General features: G+C 33.1%; 1 protein-coding gene across 1 annotated transcript; it reads left to right on the top strand.

The window, feature by feature from the left end:
• The first annotated feature begins 728 nt into the window (after positions 1-728).
• LOC108331283 (NAC domain-containing protein 104) lies at positions 729-1,674 on the top strand. The gene is made up of 3 exons (XM_017565934.2): positions 729-943; positions 1,118-1,386; positions 1,479-1,674. The coding sequence occupies exons 1-3, from the start codon at positions 784-786 to the stop codon at positions 1,644-1,646; spliced, it is 597 nt and encodes a 198-aa protein (XP_017421423.1). The 5' UTR covers positions 729-783; the 3' UTR covers positions 1,647-1,674.
• The last annotated feature ends 15,011 nt before the right edge of the window (positions 1,675-16,685 follow it).

Genomic DNA, 16,685 nt, shown 5'->3' on the forward strand with positions numbered 1-16,685 from the left:
AGAAGAACCTTTTTCTCGTGTCATTGGCAGGTCGTTCACACACTGGTGAAATTATTTTGACCACATCAGATATCAGATGTGTCTGATCTGCTACCATGATTGCTTCTACGTGGGTTTTCCTAACAGATGGCAATTTTTTTTGTGTGAGATCGCAATCGAATTTAGGTAATGCATTGATGTCGCATCATTGAAGAAAGGAGTGCAGAAATTTAGTATGATGAATTTAGGTTTATGTGAGAAAAAAACATTATATTATATCAGATATCATTAGTTTATGTATAGAAACATTGGTGAGAAATATCACATCATATCCCTTGTGTGAATCTGCATGCAACTGCAATGATTAACGGGTGGGAAAGCGTATTGTCATGGATTATGCCAGTTAGGTTAAAGGAATAGATAATTAGATAAACGTGGAAAAATTTTAATGCACCATGCACAAAACTAGATGTGGGTCTCATGTTCCTTAATCCTTATCCTTCCTAATTAACTAACCATACACTAATTTAATCATTTAATGTTAACTTAGGTTGTAATCTTAGCTGGCTTGTTTTGTTAGCTTCCTTGGCCGGCATTCTCCTTCTTAACAGGTCCCACTTTCTAATTATGATGCTATTACACGTAGCGCCGCCTTTCTTACAGCAACTCACTCAATTTTTGAATAATAATGATAATAATAAAGTTTCTCTTTCTCTATCTCTAACTATTCTTCGCTATATATAGTGACAAATCAAAACTGAATTTTGGTGCCAAATTCCACTCTCAAATTCAACAATACAGAAGATGGAAGATGCAAGATTCAACCTTCCTCCTGGTTTTTTCTTCTCTCCAACTGATGAAGAACTTGTTCTTCACTTTCTCTATTGCAAGACTTCTCTTATTCCATGTCATCCCAACATCATTCCAGACCTCGATTCTCGCCTTCATCCTTGGGAACTAAATGGTATAATATGAACTTCTTTTCAATTTTTCAAAACTATATATATATATATATATATATATATATATATATATATATATATATATATACACACACACACACACATTGTATATGATATATAAGAATGACATGGCCATTTGTTGTGTATTCATGAATGCATGTGTTTAATTTATGCAGGTAAGGCTTTGTTAAGTGGGAATCAGTACTATTTCTTTACCAAAGTGAATGAAAACAGAACAACGGAAAATGGGTGTTGGAAGGAAATAGGTGTGACGGAACCTATATTTTCAACTTTTGACAAGAAAGTGGGAACGAAGAAGTACTTGGTATTCCACATTGGTGAAGCTCCACATGTTACTGAAACCAGCTGGGTAATGCAAGAATATAATATATGTTCTTCTGGGTTTGGCACTGCGTCCTGTAGAAGTTCTAGGAGACGAAAACATGTAAGTGACTTTGTTTAATTCATTTGTTAAGCTAATTACAGGAGAGATTATTTTCTATTAATATGTTAATATTGTTGTTGTCCCTGACACAGGATCAAAGTTTGAGCCAGTGGGTTTTGTGCAGAGTGTACGAGAAGATGAGGTCTGAAGGTGTAAACTGCTATAGCGATGACGATGAGAGTGGATCAGAGCTTTCATGGTTAGATGAAGTTTATCTGTCGTTGGATGATGATCTTGATGAAATTGGCATGCCAAATTAGATCGAATATTATTTTATACTGATGTTAATATATAAATATATATATATATATATATATATATATATATATATATATATATATATATATATATATATATATATATATATATATATAAAGGATTTGTACTTAATTATAGTGTTGAATTGTTTGAAATGAAGGTGTTCAATGATGGCCTATTTTACTCGCAAGTTATGGCAGAAGTTAATCAGATACTTAAGTAACGTTGAATGCGATGAATTCTTGAATATCTCTGCCGTTCAAATATATAGAGTATTTATAGTAGAACAAGATAATAGCTCAGGATTTGTTTTGTTCATGAAATGGACTTTTGGCTTTAATTTCTAAACCGTATAAAGTTAAATTTGTTAAGAATTATATTTTTTATATTTGGGTTGTCCTAATGATTATCTCAGTGTTAGTTAAAGAACTTAATTAAAAGTAGGCTTAATATAAAACAACTATATGCCTAATTCTTGTTTCCACTATGTCTATTTTCACCTCTAGATTTTTTGTTTTGACTTATTAGTCAAGTAACTCTAATACAAAATATATGATATACAATATTCATGATACGAAGAATTTTACAGGGACGGCCTTCAATTTTTCTACTCTTTTCTAATAAACTAAAAGAAATATTTTTAATTTCTTTATTGATTTATTGTAAATTATTTTATATTTTAAAATAAAAAAGTTATGTTATTCAATGTTTAGTAGAAAATAATTTTTGTCTCACTATATTTCAAGAAGCAGGGTGGTAATTAATGTCAAAAATATATTTTTCTGTCTTGTCCTGTATTTGAAAATATATTTTAAGATGGATATGATGAATCAAAAGCTTTGGTTTTATTATTTTCCACATTTTCTATATTTGTTTTGTTATTTTCTTTGATAAGTTTGACTCTATCAACTTATGTATTTGATGAACATTGTGAAGAAAGTATATATATATATATATATATATATAACTTGGAAACAGTCTCGCGACTTTGTTAACTTCCGTTAAAGCCAAACATTTTATATAGATTAAAAGAAAGAATTTTTATATTATTTTCAAAACTGGTATAAATACAGACTGTATAAAAAAAAATTTGTCTTTTATATTGATTCTTCAATCGGTATAAAAAGTTTCATTTTCTATAGGTCGGTGTCATTTGTTTTAATGATGTTTCAATCATGGTGAACAGTGGTAGAAGTATGCCACCGAAGAACCGGTACTTCACCAGAGCCACTGTATGCACCAACAAACAGTAGAGCAAACATTTGCCCACTCGTCAGAGACGTGGATCTCAGCCACAAAAATACAGCTCCTCCTTGTGTTTCACTTGCACTTCACTACTGGAACAACAACACTGATAAAGTGTAATGTAAATTCTAGAAAAATGTAGAAGGTCTTAAGAAAAAATAGTTAGAATGTAAATTGGGTCTGTAAGATAAAAGTTCAAGACTAGAGAAGTTCCTAGAGAAGGTCCAAAATAAAATTCTAGAAAAATCCTATCTAAAAGGATTCTAGAATGATGTATAAAAATATCAATGGATACTTATTCATAAGAAGTATCTAGATAAGTTTAGAATTATAGGAATGTTTTAGAAATTTTTAGAGAATGAATAATGCCCCTTAGATTAATGTTGTGGTGGCAAGATCCTAACCATTGGTTAAGGAGGTGCCACTAGTATAAATAGGGGTGATTGGATCATTTGTAAGGAAGCCAATATCTACCATTTGTATGAACCAACATCTACTACAACTAAAAACAACTACAACACTTCTTCCAACTACTACTTCTACATTCAACTATCTCTACATTTTCTCTATCCCATCAACTATTCCTTTCACAACCTCAAAATACTAACAGTGGTATCAGAGCTACGTTCGGTCATCTATTGGGCGTAGATAAAAATTTCAACTACCTTAAACAAAACTATAACTCCATCTTGTACTACCTCCAAGATATTTTCTCAACTCATGGCTACTACCAATCAAACATCATCAATTCTAGTACCTATTTTCACAGGAGAAAATTATGATTTCTGGAGTGTCAAAATGAAGACATTCTTCTGTTCTCAAGATTTATGGGACATCATAGAAGGAAAACAAGCAGATCAAAAGAAGGACATAGATCAAAATTATGATTCACCATTCGAGAAGACACCTCCACTCTTACTGCAAATCAAAAGAAGGAGTTGAAGGAAAACAAGCAGAAGGATTCAATGGCTTTATTTGTTCTTCAACAAGCAATTGATGACACAATTTTTCCAAGGATGATTGGTGCCACAAGTGCAAAACAAGCTTGGAACACAATACAAGAAGATTTTCAAGGAAGTGACGAGGTACGCAATGTTAAACTTCATCCTCTAAGATGAGAGTTTGAATTATTAAGAATGAAAGAATCTGAGACCATTAAAGACTACTATTCTAGAATAAAAGAAATAGTTAGTCAGATGAAAGCCTATGGGGAAAATATTCTTGACAAAAAGATCGTTGAGAAAATTTTAATTTCTATTCCCCAAAAATATGATGCAATCGCAACCACGATTGAACAAAGAAAAGATTTGACTACATTATCAGTAACACAACTAACGGGCTCTCTTGAAGCTTATGAACAAAGATTGAAAAGGCATGAAGAAGACTCGGTTGAAAATGTCTTTCAATCAAAACTAAAATTACGGTCTAAAAATAAAGAATATGAAGGAAATAAAAGTAGAGAAGAAATTTCTAGAAATAAAGAAAATCCTAGAAGCTTCTCTATGACTCGTCAAGAAAAATATCCTCCATGTGGCATATGTAAAAAGACAAGTCACTTGGAAAAAGATTGTTGGCATCATGGAAAACCTCAATACCACTATTGCAAGAAATTTGGTCATGTAGAAAAGTATTGTCGTAATAAAAATAAGCATCAATCAAACTTTACGGAAGAAGATAATCAGGAGAAACTCTTATTCTACGCCAATCAAGAATCTCCTGGTAGAGAATGAAGTTGGTACTTGGATACTGAATGCAACAATCACATGGCGAAAGATCAAAGCATCTTCAAAGACATATTGATAAATCTGTCAATGTCAAAGTTCGGCTAGGAAATGACACCACAGTGGAGTCTCGAGGCAAAGGAACTGTCATGGTGGAGACAAAAGAAGGTACGAAATTCATCAAGGATGTTTTACTAGTTCCAAATCTTAAAGAGAATCTTTTAAGTATTGGCCAAATGATGGAGAATGGATATTCTCTTCATTTTGAGAAAGATACATGCAAAATTTATGATAGTAAAATGATATAAATTGGCCAAGTAAAAATGGAGAAGAGAAATAGAAGCTTTCCTATAAGCTTCAAACCTGGTTCTAATATTGCCATGAAGGTAGAAGTTGATGACTCATGGCTTTGGCATAGGAGATTTGGCCACTTCAACACACATGCCTTAAAGATTTTATATCAGAAAAACATGATGAGAGATCTTCCATGCTTGAAAGAGAATAAGGAATCATGCGAAGGATGTCTCCTCGGAAAACAACACCGATTACTATTCTCGACAGACAAAGCATGGAGAGCAAAACACTTATTAGAGTTGATTCATACCGATGTTTGCGGACCGATGAGAACACCTTCACATCATAACAACAGGTATTTCATCCTCTTCATTGATGACTTCTCTAGAATGACATGGGTCTATTTCTTAAAGGCAAAGTCAGAAGTTCTTGAAGTATTCAAGAAATTCAAGGCCATTATTGAGAAGCAAAGTGGAAAACAGATAAAAGTACTTCGAAGTGATCGTGGCAAGGAGTACACATCTCGCGAGTTTGACAAATTCTATGAAGATGAAGGCATAGAGCAACAACTTATAGTTGCATATACTCCACAACAAAATGGCGTGTTAGAGAGAAAGAATCGCACAGTTATGGAGGTGGCAAGATCAATGATGAAAGAGAAAAGTATGCCTAACACTTTTTGGGCTGAAGCAATCTACACTGTAATTTACATTCTAAACAGATGTCCAACTAAGGAAATCTAAGACAAGAGTCCTATTGAAGCTTGGAGTGGAAGAAAGCCATCAACTAAACACCTATGAGTATTTGGATCTATCTGCTACATACATGTTCCTGATCAAAAGAGGCACAAGCTTGAAGACAAGACTATATGAGGAATATTTTTGCGATATAACACACAGTCAAAAGGCTATCGAGTTTACAACCTACAAACAAAAAAACTCATCATCAATCGAGATGTTGAAGTTGATGAAAATGCTTCTAGGAATTGGGAAGAAGAAAAAGTTGTTAAAAGAAACATTTTACTTCCAGTGCAACAATCTCAAGAAGAAACTCAAGAAGAGGCAGAAAATTCAGGTACACTTTCTCCACCTCCACAACAAGATTCTTCACCTAAATCTAGTCCAAGAAGAGTAAGATCTTTGGTAGACATATATGAAACTTGCAATATGGCCATGATTGAGCCTAACTCTTATGAAGAAGCATCAAAGCAAGAAGTATGGGTCAAGGCTATGAAAGAAGAGATTAAAATGATTGAGAAGAATAACACTTGGGAACTCGTAAATTGCCCTCATTGAAAAGACATCATAGGATTAAAATGGATATATAAAATAAAGCTCAATCCTGATGGAACTATACAAAAGCATAAAGCAAGATTGGTTGCCAAAGGCTACTCACAACAACCAGGAATAAACTACAATGAGACATTTGCTCCAGTTGCTCACTTAGATACAATTAGAGTTTCAATAGCTCTTGCAGCACAAAAAGGATGAAACATCTATCAACTGGATGTCAAGTCAACCTTTCTAAATGGGGTGCTCGAAGAAGAGATTTATGTTGAACAACCACAGGGCTTCATCAATGAAGGCAATGAAGGCAAAGTACTAAGACTTAAAAAAGCATTATATAGCCTGAAGCAAGCTCCTCGAGCATGGTATAGCAAGATTGATAAATACTTCATCAATCAATGATTCAGGAGGAGCAAGAGTGAGCCAACACTATATATTAAGTATATATTAAGGCACAAGGTCAGTACCATCTCATTGTCTCTATATATATCGATGACCTTATCTATACAGGAAACAATATAGAGATGATGAAAGAATTTAAAGAAGACATGATGAAGACATTTGAAATGACCAACCTTGGCTTGATGAACTATTTCCTCGGTATAGAGGTGAAACAAGAAAAGGAAGGTATATTTATCTCTCAAAAGAAATATATTGAAGCTCTATTAAAGAAGTTCAAGATGAATGGTTGTAAACCTGTCACTACTCCGCTGGTGGTAAACGAGAAGCTACAGAAAGATGGTGGAGCATAAGATGCAGTTGCATCATGCTACAAAAGCTTAATTGGAAGTCTTCTCTATCTCACAGCCACACAACCAGACATTATGTATGCTACAAGTCTTCTATCAAGATCCATGCAAAAGCCAAGTCAAATTCATTATGAAGTAGGAAAAATAATTTTAAGATATTCAAAGGAGTTTGGTATATGGTACAAAACCATGACTAACTCAAGGATGATCGGTTACACAGATAGTGATTGGGCAGGATCAATGGACGACATGAAGAGTAGGATCCGGTATTTTATCTTGGGCATCAAAGAAGCAAGTAATCGTGGCACAATCAACCGCAGAAGTAGAGTATGTAGCAGTTGCTGAAACCACAAGTCAAGCAATATGGCTATGAAGAATACTTGAATAAATGGGTGAACCACAAGATGGACCGAATATTATCTATTGCGACAACAAATCGGCAATAGCAATAGCAAAAAATCCAGTCCATCCTCAAAGAACAAAACATATAGCCATTAAATATCACTTCATTCGACATGAAGAGACAACTAAACAAATTCGACTCGAGTACTGCCCAACAGAAGACCAAATTGTAGATATCTTTACGAAGGCATTACCACAACCAAGATTTGAACTACTACACACTATGCTGCTAGTTACCGAATTTGCATTAAGGAGGAGTGATAAAGTGTAATGCAAATTCTAGAAGAATGTAGAAGCTCTTAAGAAAAAAAACTTAGAATGTAAATTGGGCTTGTAAGATAAAATCCCAAGACTAGAGAAGGCCCAAAATAGAATTCTAGAAAAATCCTATCTAGAAGGATTCTAGAATGATGTATAAAAATATCTATGGATGCTTATCCATAAGAAGTATCTAGATAAGTTTAGAATTATAGGAATGTTTTAGAAATTTCTAGAGAATGAATAATGACCCTTAGATTAATGTTGTGGTGGCAAGATCCTAACCATTGGTTAAGGAGGTGCCACTAGTATAAATAAGGGTGATTGGATCATTTGTAAGCAAGCCAATATCTACCATTTGTATGAACCAACATCTACTACAAATAAAGACAACTACAACACTTCTTCCAACTACTACTTCTACATTCAACTATCTCTACATTTTCTCTATCCCATCAACTATTCCTTTGACAACCTCAAAATACTAACAAGCACCAGAAAAGGGAAATTCACGCACCTAAATCGCAAAACCAGACTGGGAATCACTTTATAGATCCACACTTCAATGTGAGCAACCCATGATGCAAATCTATAACACGTGTCGTATTATTGACGACCTCGTGATGGTGAACGATGAAAGGAAATAGTGTGTTGGGTTTCAACGTGCAAAGCCTCCATGGCTGGGTAATGTTAATCTTTACCTTTGTTGCTTGCCAAGGTTTTAATATGTAAAAGTAGGGTTTGATGAATCTAAAAACATGTAGATCTAAACATTTGCAAGTGTCATGCAGATCTAAAAATGAGAAAATTTAATAATTTGCATATCTAAAAGTGAGAAAACTTGGAGTGTGTTGTTATCTATGTTTCCAAAATCCTAAAAATGTCATCCTTTGTTTTTTTATAAATAAAAAAAATACAATTTTTTTTTACATCAAGTGTATCTAGAACCGATATGAAAAATTTTCTTCTTTATTACAAAAATGTCATTACGTCCACTGTCTACATTGGTTACAACTCTATAATTGATATAAAAATTTTTCTCTTTATTACAAAAATATCATTAGGTCCACTTTCTATATCAATTATAACTACAATTGGTATAGAAAGGATTATTTTATTTACAATTTTGCCACCATAATACTTATTATAGCATGTGGAATATATCCACTATAAAAAGTCAATATATAAAGTTACTTTTGCACTAGTATTAACATAATAACATTATTTATTATTCAATTTGGTAAGGTGATCGATATTTGCACCTATTTATATATTATAATTTAACTTTATCTATAATTGATATAAGATCTCCAACACATCATTTCACGTTAAGAATATCAAGCTTCAGAATATAGAGGATCATAATAGTAGCTAGGTTACACAATAAGTCTAACTAATCTTATTAGGATAAGTATAACTAATCTTACTAGGATAAATCTAACTAATCATACTAGGATAAACTCTAGTGAACTTTGATATGAACTTATAGAAGTGAACTCCTAATTCAACATTCAAAACCTACTTAATAAGGTGAAGTTTGTACTCACGTCATATCTTTATACTATGTGAGACCTTCAACAAGCATTAAATATGTCATGCTATAGGAAACCCCTCACCTTGATAATTGTGTGTAAAAAAAGTCCAATAATGAGTATTTGTACTACTAAGCCAACTAAGTAATCACATTTATCTTTGCAAAAATTCATACATTGAAAAGTTATTTAAAAGTTGCAATACACACAATTTTACAAGATAAACTCAGTTTTACATCATATTGAGTATCAAATGAGAGAGAGTTAGATAACACATAAAATGAAAACTTTAACAATTCTCTTGAACAAGGCATCAAAAAGCCAATTGATATGTATAGTGATGAACAGATAAAAAAGTACAAGACACATAACAGGATATCAAACAAAGGAGTTATAAAGAGAGAACACAAAATTTATACTAGTGTAGCCTATAACAAGAGTAACATTCAATAATATTGACTTGGTCGGTCACTCTAACGAAGTCTTTATACACTAATATTTCCAAGTTTTACAACTACTCAAAATAAAAAAAAAAAATCCAAGAAACTATAGTATTAAGTTCAAAACTTGGTTCAACTCTACCCAAGCACACACTTATCAAAAACAAGTCAATACAAAAATAAAATCACCTAGAACAAATTTTAGCATAATAGAAATGTTACACACTTGAGTGATCAAACAAGATCTTGGTTTAATTCTCTCTCAATAGACAAAATGATTTTCAAAATGATGTATTTTTTATTTCAATGAAGTTTAGTTTAGAAATGAGAGAGTTAAAAAAAGTTATTGATTAAAAAATTTATTGATTAGAAAAGAGCTTAGAAAGCTTCCATAGTTTTAACATGCTAAAATTTTCTTTTAATATTTTAAAATCACTTGTAGGTTATTTTAAGCGATTCATTTACAGTCTTAATCAATTAAAAGATAATGAGTGTAAACATGATTCCGAATTGTGTTTTAATTGATTAAAAACTCATTTTAATGGATAAAAACGTAGTTAAATGTTCAACTTTAAAATTTAAATTATATTAGTCGATCAATAAATATATTTTAATAAATTGAGATGTTCTTGAGATATTTTTCCATAAGCCAAGAACATTTTAACATTTAAAAAACATATTTTAATTAATAATGAATTCTCAACTCATAAAGGTCTCTGTGTCTCTTTAAGAAACTTTCCAACTTTATATATAATAAAACCATGGAAAATAAGACTTATAATAAAAGACCAAACCAACTAAGATCACTATTCAGAGCCCTATTGATTTGGAATCTCTATCTTTTGAGAATCTTTATCACAAAATTTTTTCACTCAAGTCTTCAATTATTTCAATAAACTTGAACAATTGGTGAAATTTTTTAATACAATGTTGAATTCATCAAATACATAGGCATGTAATCTATACATGTCATCATATGTTAAATGCCATGAATCTATACATGCTATAAATGCATTGTCTTTTATAAAGATAAGGTATTTATGCATCAATTTTGTAATGACTTATTTAAATGAGATTACGACATATTATCCATAATTAATTTGTTAGGGTTCATATATAGCATATCTCTTATATTTTGTATATTTCCAAAACTTGAAATACCCAAAAGTGGTATCAAAAGTCATTATTCTAATAAATATTGTAGAATACAAGGAAAAATGAATACAAATTTATCTAATGTGATCAGATTTATGGAAAATCAACCCATGCCCTAAATGAGTATACAATAAGGAAGAAGACAAAGACGGAAAATGTGAAGTAATATTTGTTTACTAGTATTTCACAAATGATCTTTAATAATCATAACCCTAAAGTCATCCCAAAAGATTTAGGATTATTAGAAATGGAAATTTTAAATTTGATAAGAAAATTTGAATGAAAATGATGAGTCAGAAACAGTTAATTAAGGATTACTAAAATTAATGGTTAGATATTATTAACAAGATAAAATAATTGAGTAAGAAGTTTTCAAATTCCAAACTCATTGAGAAAACTTTGATAATGATGTCAAGAAATACATGATGCATTTTATTACTTGGTAGAAAAACATAAGATCTACTTACAATTATTTTGACAAAAGTGATACATGTCTTGCGAGAACAAAAACAACAAACATTAATGAGAGAAGATTGTGTTGTTAGAGGTACTTCACTTCATACTATTGAAGGTGCTTGACATAAATAAAAAACTAAAAAAAAAAGTAAATACAACCAAATGCAAGAAAAATAATCACTAACACAGCAAGTTTTGGTGGAGACCAAATGCAAAATGTAACAAATGTAGTCAATTGAAACATGTAGAAAAGATATGTAAGTTTCAACATTCTCAAGAAGATATCAAGATTGTAGAGTTTGAATCAAAAAAGTGAATTACTTCTTGCAACAATGTTACAACCAACAAATAAGACACCGTTATAATTTTTTGTTATCCTTTTATATATATATATATATATATATATATATATATATATATATATATAAATGAACTGTTTTGTTATTTGTATTAGTTGTTTTTTACCAAAATACTCTTAAATCTTTTAGGCAAGAAGTGGTAAATGTTATGATCTTTCCCTTTTTAAATATTAAAAGGTTCTAATATAAATAATTTTGTCATGAACGAGTTTCATAATTTTAAAACACATCATTTTTCTTGAAATCACTTTTCTAGGGTTCTCTAACTTCTCATTAGAAGTTATCCCCATTTGTTCGTCTGATTGAACAACCGAGACCGTAGGATTGATCCTAGTGATAAACATTAATTCCATATATGAGAGTTTCACAAGACTACATTGATTCCCCAACAACAATACAAGGTTTAGTTCACCATATTCATGGTGAATCTAGATGAACAATAATGAAAGAATGAAAGATAAAACCCTAGAAAGATGAGATGGTAGCCTAAGCATCCAAGATCTTCCTCCAAGGGGTGGAAAAGAGAGTGTTTGCTTCGTCTCAGCCAAAGATACAAACCCTAGGAACACCTAAAGCTTATATATTGTTCGTAATAATACAGGAAATTAGGCCCAAGCCCAAAATAATGCCGCTCAGCGGTAAGTCCGTGAGTTGGTTTCCTCCCCTCAGCGACCTTTTCACCCCTCAGCGGAGCCAACGTGGGTTCCTGAGTGCCGCTCAGCGGTAAACTACCGTTGAGCGGTAGTTGTGGCTTCTCCTTTTGCACTTTTTGATGTCTTTTCTGATTCCATTTCTATCCTTCTTCACTTCTTTCACCAAATTCACCTTAAAACCTGCATAAAACACTGAAATCAAGCATAAACCTGTCCAGCTCTCTTATTTCCAAAAATATGACCAAAAGCATGATTTCAAGCTAGTTTCTAAGTGTTAAAGGTTGCTTTTAGTATCAAATTTAAGCATGAAAATAACAGTTTTTCAACTATTATCAAGATACTCAGAGAGTTATTCTTGATGTGTTCAAGAATAAGAAGTGGTCTACGATGGGATACCCTTAATATCTAGGTTTCCATTTCTCCTGTGTTATGGGAAGGAACACTCTTCAACTGTGTGAGGTAGTAAGAGAGAGGTTAAGTATCTTACTGTCTATCCTGTGTGACTGTTAAAGAGAGGAAAGTTGGTTGCCTATAAGGGAACATGTCCTTAAGTGTGTGTGTAGGACTACTCAACCGCCTTGTAGAGATGTTGGTTTGTGTGACTTTAGTCTATGTGAAAACACTTCGTTTGTGTGATAGTAGACAACTATGAGGAGTTTGTGTGACCTTTGTCTATGTGAATGTAGTCTGTGATACAAAAGATTACTAAGAGGAGTTTATGTGACTTTAGTCTGTATGACAAGAGATCATGAGAGGATGATGTGTGTTATTAGTTTGTGTGATTTTATACCCATGAGTGATGTGTGAAATAAGGTGATATGCTACCAGTGAGAGGAAAGTAAAGTGAAATGGGTCAATTGTTATATTGTTTTGAGGATGTCGTTATTTTTATTATTGTGTTTGATTTCTTAGCTCACACATGCTTTTTATGGGTTTGTTGCGATGATCGTATGACGTGTGTTGTACGGGAATATATAGGAATGTTGAGGTCAATGGTTGAGAATATATGATGCTAGAGGGGATATGTTGTTGGGAGATTAAATATTAATTTTAGTTTTATGAAAGAGTTTTATTTATAAGTTATACTTTGACAAACTATTTGGATTTATGGATACTTTGATTTTAAAGTTGTAAAGAAATTCAGTTCTTTTGAAATTTTAAGTTTGTCTTTACGAAAATGTCGACTTCGATGCACTTAAGTGACTCCCGAAATTGGGATGTTAAAGTCCCTCCGTCAATAGACGTCCACTTTTTACCAGTGATAACTATGCATTCTGAAAAGTTAGAATGCAAATATTTTTAGGGTCTATTGACAAAGTGTTTGGGAAGCTTTTTTAAATGGACCCATACTTCCTACTATTATTGTAAATTATGTGTAGGAAGAAAAACCTTATTTACAATGGATTGTTGAAGAAAACAAGCAAGCTCAGATTGATGTAAGAGCTCCTAATATAATCTTTTCTGCTTTGGTTTTAAATGAGTTTTACAGGATCTTGGTTTGCAAGACAACTCAAAAGATGTGGGAAGTTCTTGGTTTGCGTCATGGAATGCAACTTCTCTTCAAGTGCTCTTTGAATTTCCTTTTGTTCTTGTAGTTGCTCCATGAATCGTTGCTCCATTGATCTAATTTTTTTGTTGAGCCTTTCTTCTCATTGAAGATCCATCTTCCTCAGTGCCTCCTGACTCATGGATTGAGTGTTTTTTTGTGAAGGGCCAAAGTAGTCACGAAGACCAATCGCCCAAGGAACTTCAGGTACACGTCCTGCGTGCTCAGGCTTTCCAATGGCTATTGTTAGAATGTCGTCCCTACCTTGGCCAACAAATGTTCCCTGAGTTTGCTGCTCAACCAACTCATCCTGCATATAAAAAAAACTTTGTAAGAAGGAAAATGCGATGATAAATACACAATCAAACAATGCTTTGGTTTGAACTTACAATTTTTTGTGAGATCAAGGCAGTTGAGGAAGATGTCATTTTCCCATCAGATTTAGTATGAGCAGCCTTCCATAGCTCGTACTTAGCAAGTGCAGGTGCTAGGTCGGGGAACTCAAGTCCTAAGGCCTCCGCTCGAGTCTTCCTCATCTTCTTCTCAAGTTTTGCATAACCACCTTGTGATAATACGTGTGGTGCATCATTTAGCCTTTGCCTTTCTTGGGCGGCTAATCTTTTACCCTATGAAATCATGTATATTCATAAGTGTAAAAACATAATAAAATGCATTAACTAAAGACTCTATAGATGTTAAGAGACAAACCTGCCAGTCGGCAGACTCTCTAGATGCAGGAAACTGCATCAATTCCTCCTATGTGAAATTGTAGTGTTCCCATGGATTCTCATTTTGTCTGACTCCAAAGACATATACATGTGTCAATCTTGTCTTGAAATCCCTCCATCTAGTCGCTACATGGGACAACACTTTCTTTCTAAGCTGAGCAATGTTTGGAATTTCATAATTTTGCTGTTTAAAATAAAGAACATGTTAATGACATAAACCTATAAGAGAAAAAAAGTATATCAAATTTCTTTTAAGTATACATACCTGAATATCTTGCCAGAAAAGGTTCTTGTCAACCTCTGGGACGTCATCCCAAGAATTAAGAAGGATAGACACATGGGTTTTTGCTAACACAACCAGATAACTACTAAACCTATCAGCATTTGGCCTTGATGGCACACCTGATCTGGGGTCAATGTCAACATGTCTTCTCTTGCCATCAACGCGTTGGGATGTCACTTTTGGCAATCGTGTGACAGATCGACGACATCCTGATCCTAAGGTTGACATACCTGCAAAATATATACATGGTTAGTACTAAATCAAATATGATTAATAAAACAACATTTAAAGTCACTAAAAAAATATCACGAAACCTATTAAGATTTTGTTTTCTCCCAAATCCCTTCATTATGATCACTACGAATTGCGTGGATGTCATCGGCTACGTCATCGACCTTGTCTTCAATGGGTCTTGATGCAACAGATGTTATCGCAAGTATATCAAGAGAATCTTCATCATCATAGCTGCGTATGTTTTTTCCTTCCAAAACCACTAACCATTTTTGATTTGCTGGATCATTTACGTAGAATATTTGTCTTGCTTGAATAGCCACAACAAATGGTTCATCAGTGTAATTCATCTTGTTAAGGTCCACCAATGTGAAACCAAAGTCATTTGTCATGACACCGAAATTTATATTAATCCATTTACACTTGAAAATTGGGACTCTAAAACTGACATAATCAACTTCTCATATTTCTTGTATTATTCCAAAATAACTCATGGATGTTGTGATTGGATTTTTGTCTTTAGAACTAGCAAAGTCCACAGCCTTAGCTTGTAGTGTAACCCCACTATTTTGAATTCTACTTTTGTCATCTTCTACCTTTGTCTAAAAAGAAATATTGTTTATATAGTACCCACCATATGTAATGACATCTGTGTTCGACCCGTGAGATAGCCTCAATAGATTTTCAGAAACATCTGGAGTCGCATAAATCTTTTTCTTAAACCATTGTAAGAAGGTTTTGACATGTTCATTAAGATGCCATTTTTCACTCAATATTGGGTATGTTCTGTTACCAATGAGGAGCATTGGTGTTTTGAAGTTAATAATTTTGATGATGCTACAAAGTGAAAAATATGAAGACTCTTGCTGCATCAAGTTTAAAAGCATATTTGCATAATGATCAGCAAAGAAAAAGAACAAGAGCAAGACTCAGACCAACCAGCAGATAAGTAGACAAAGATCAAATGGTTGGTATCAGTCAACGGTCGAACGAAGATGAAGACCGAATGAGTACAATCAGATGAAGGCCAAACACAGCTAAAGGCAGAACATTATTCATGGTCGAACACAACTTAAGACCGAACGGTAGAAGGCATGACAAATCAAACCGAGCGGTAGAAGATGAAGAACTCAAGTCGATCAGTTGAAGAGTTAAAAATTCAAATTGTTCCAAGTCTCGCATATAATCGATTATTACTTAAAATAATCGATTATCACTGGCAGTTGTAATGCGTCTTTTCAGTTTCGGACCTGTAGGCTATATATATCTCTTTGCCAAACATTGTAGAAGACAACTTTGCAAATTTCAGAATACAGTGAAATCTGAGGAAGTTCTCAAGTGCTAATTCCTGCTCTTGTCAAGTCTTATGAATAGCAGAAGCTCGCGCTTTGTGTGGCAAAGGTCGGAGTGGTTCTCTTCAAGTTGGCAGAGCTGTTGCGTTCGGTTCGTTTGTCAAAGGAAGCTCTTCTGGTTCGTTTGTCGAAGGAAGGTTTTTGCTATACTCTTTCAGTTCGTTTGTCGAAGGATGGTGTTTTTGTTATTATTATTTTCTATTCACTTTCATTGTAACTGTTATAAACTGTTTTAGTGAAAAAGTTAATCACTATTCATAGTGGTTAACGACTAGACGCAGAATCTTTTGATTCGAACCAGGATAAAAATCATTTGTGTGATTTTTCTACTCCCTACACTCTTTATATTTC

This window comes from Vigna angularis, chromosome 4, assembly GCF_016808095.1.
Source record: "Vigna angularis cultivar LongXiaoDou No.4 chromosome 4, ASM1680809v1, whole genome shotgun sequence".
Lineage (NCBI taxonomy): Eukaryota > Viridiplantae > Streptophyta > Magnoliopsida > Fabales > Fabaceae > Vigna > Vigna angularis.

What these genes read in the sequence shown, in the direction of transcription:
- LOC108331283 (XM_017565934.2), top strand. Translation starts at nt 784, where the DNA reads ATGGAAGATGCAAGATTCAACCTTCCTCCTGGTTTTTTCTTCTCTCCA. An exon ending in TCATCCTTGGGAACTAAATG is followed by an intron (nt 944 to 1,117) that starts GTATAATATGAA and finishes TAATTTATGCAG; the next exon opens with GTAAGGCTTTGTTAAGTGGG. An exon ending in GTTCTAGGAGACGAAAACAT is followed by an intron (nt 1,387 to 1,478) that starts GTAAGTGACTTT and finishes TCCCTGACACAG; the next exon opens with GATCAAAGTTTGAGCCAGTG.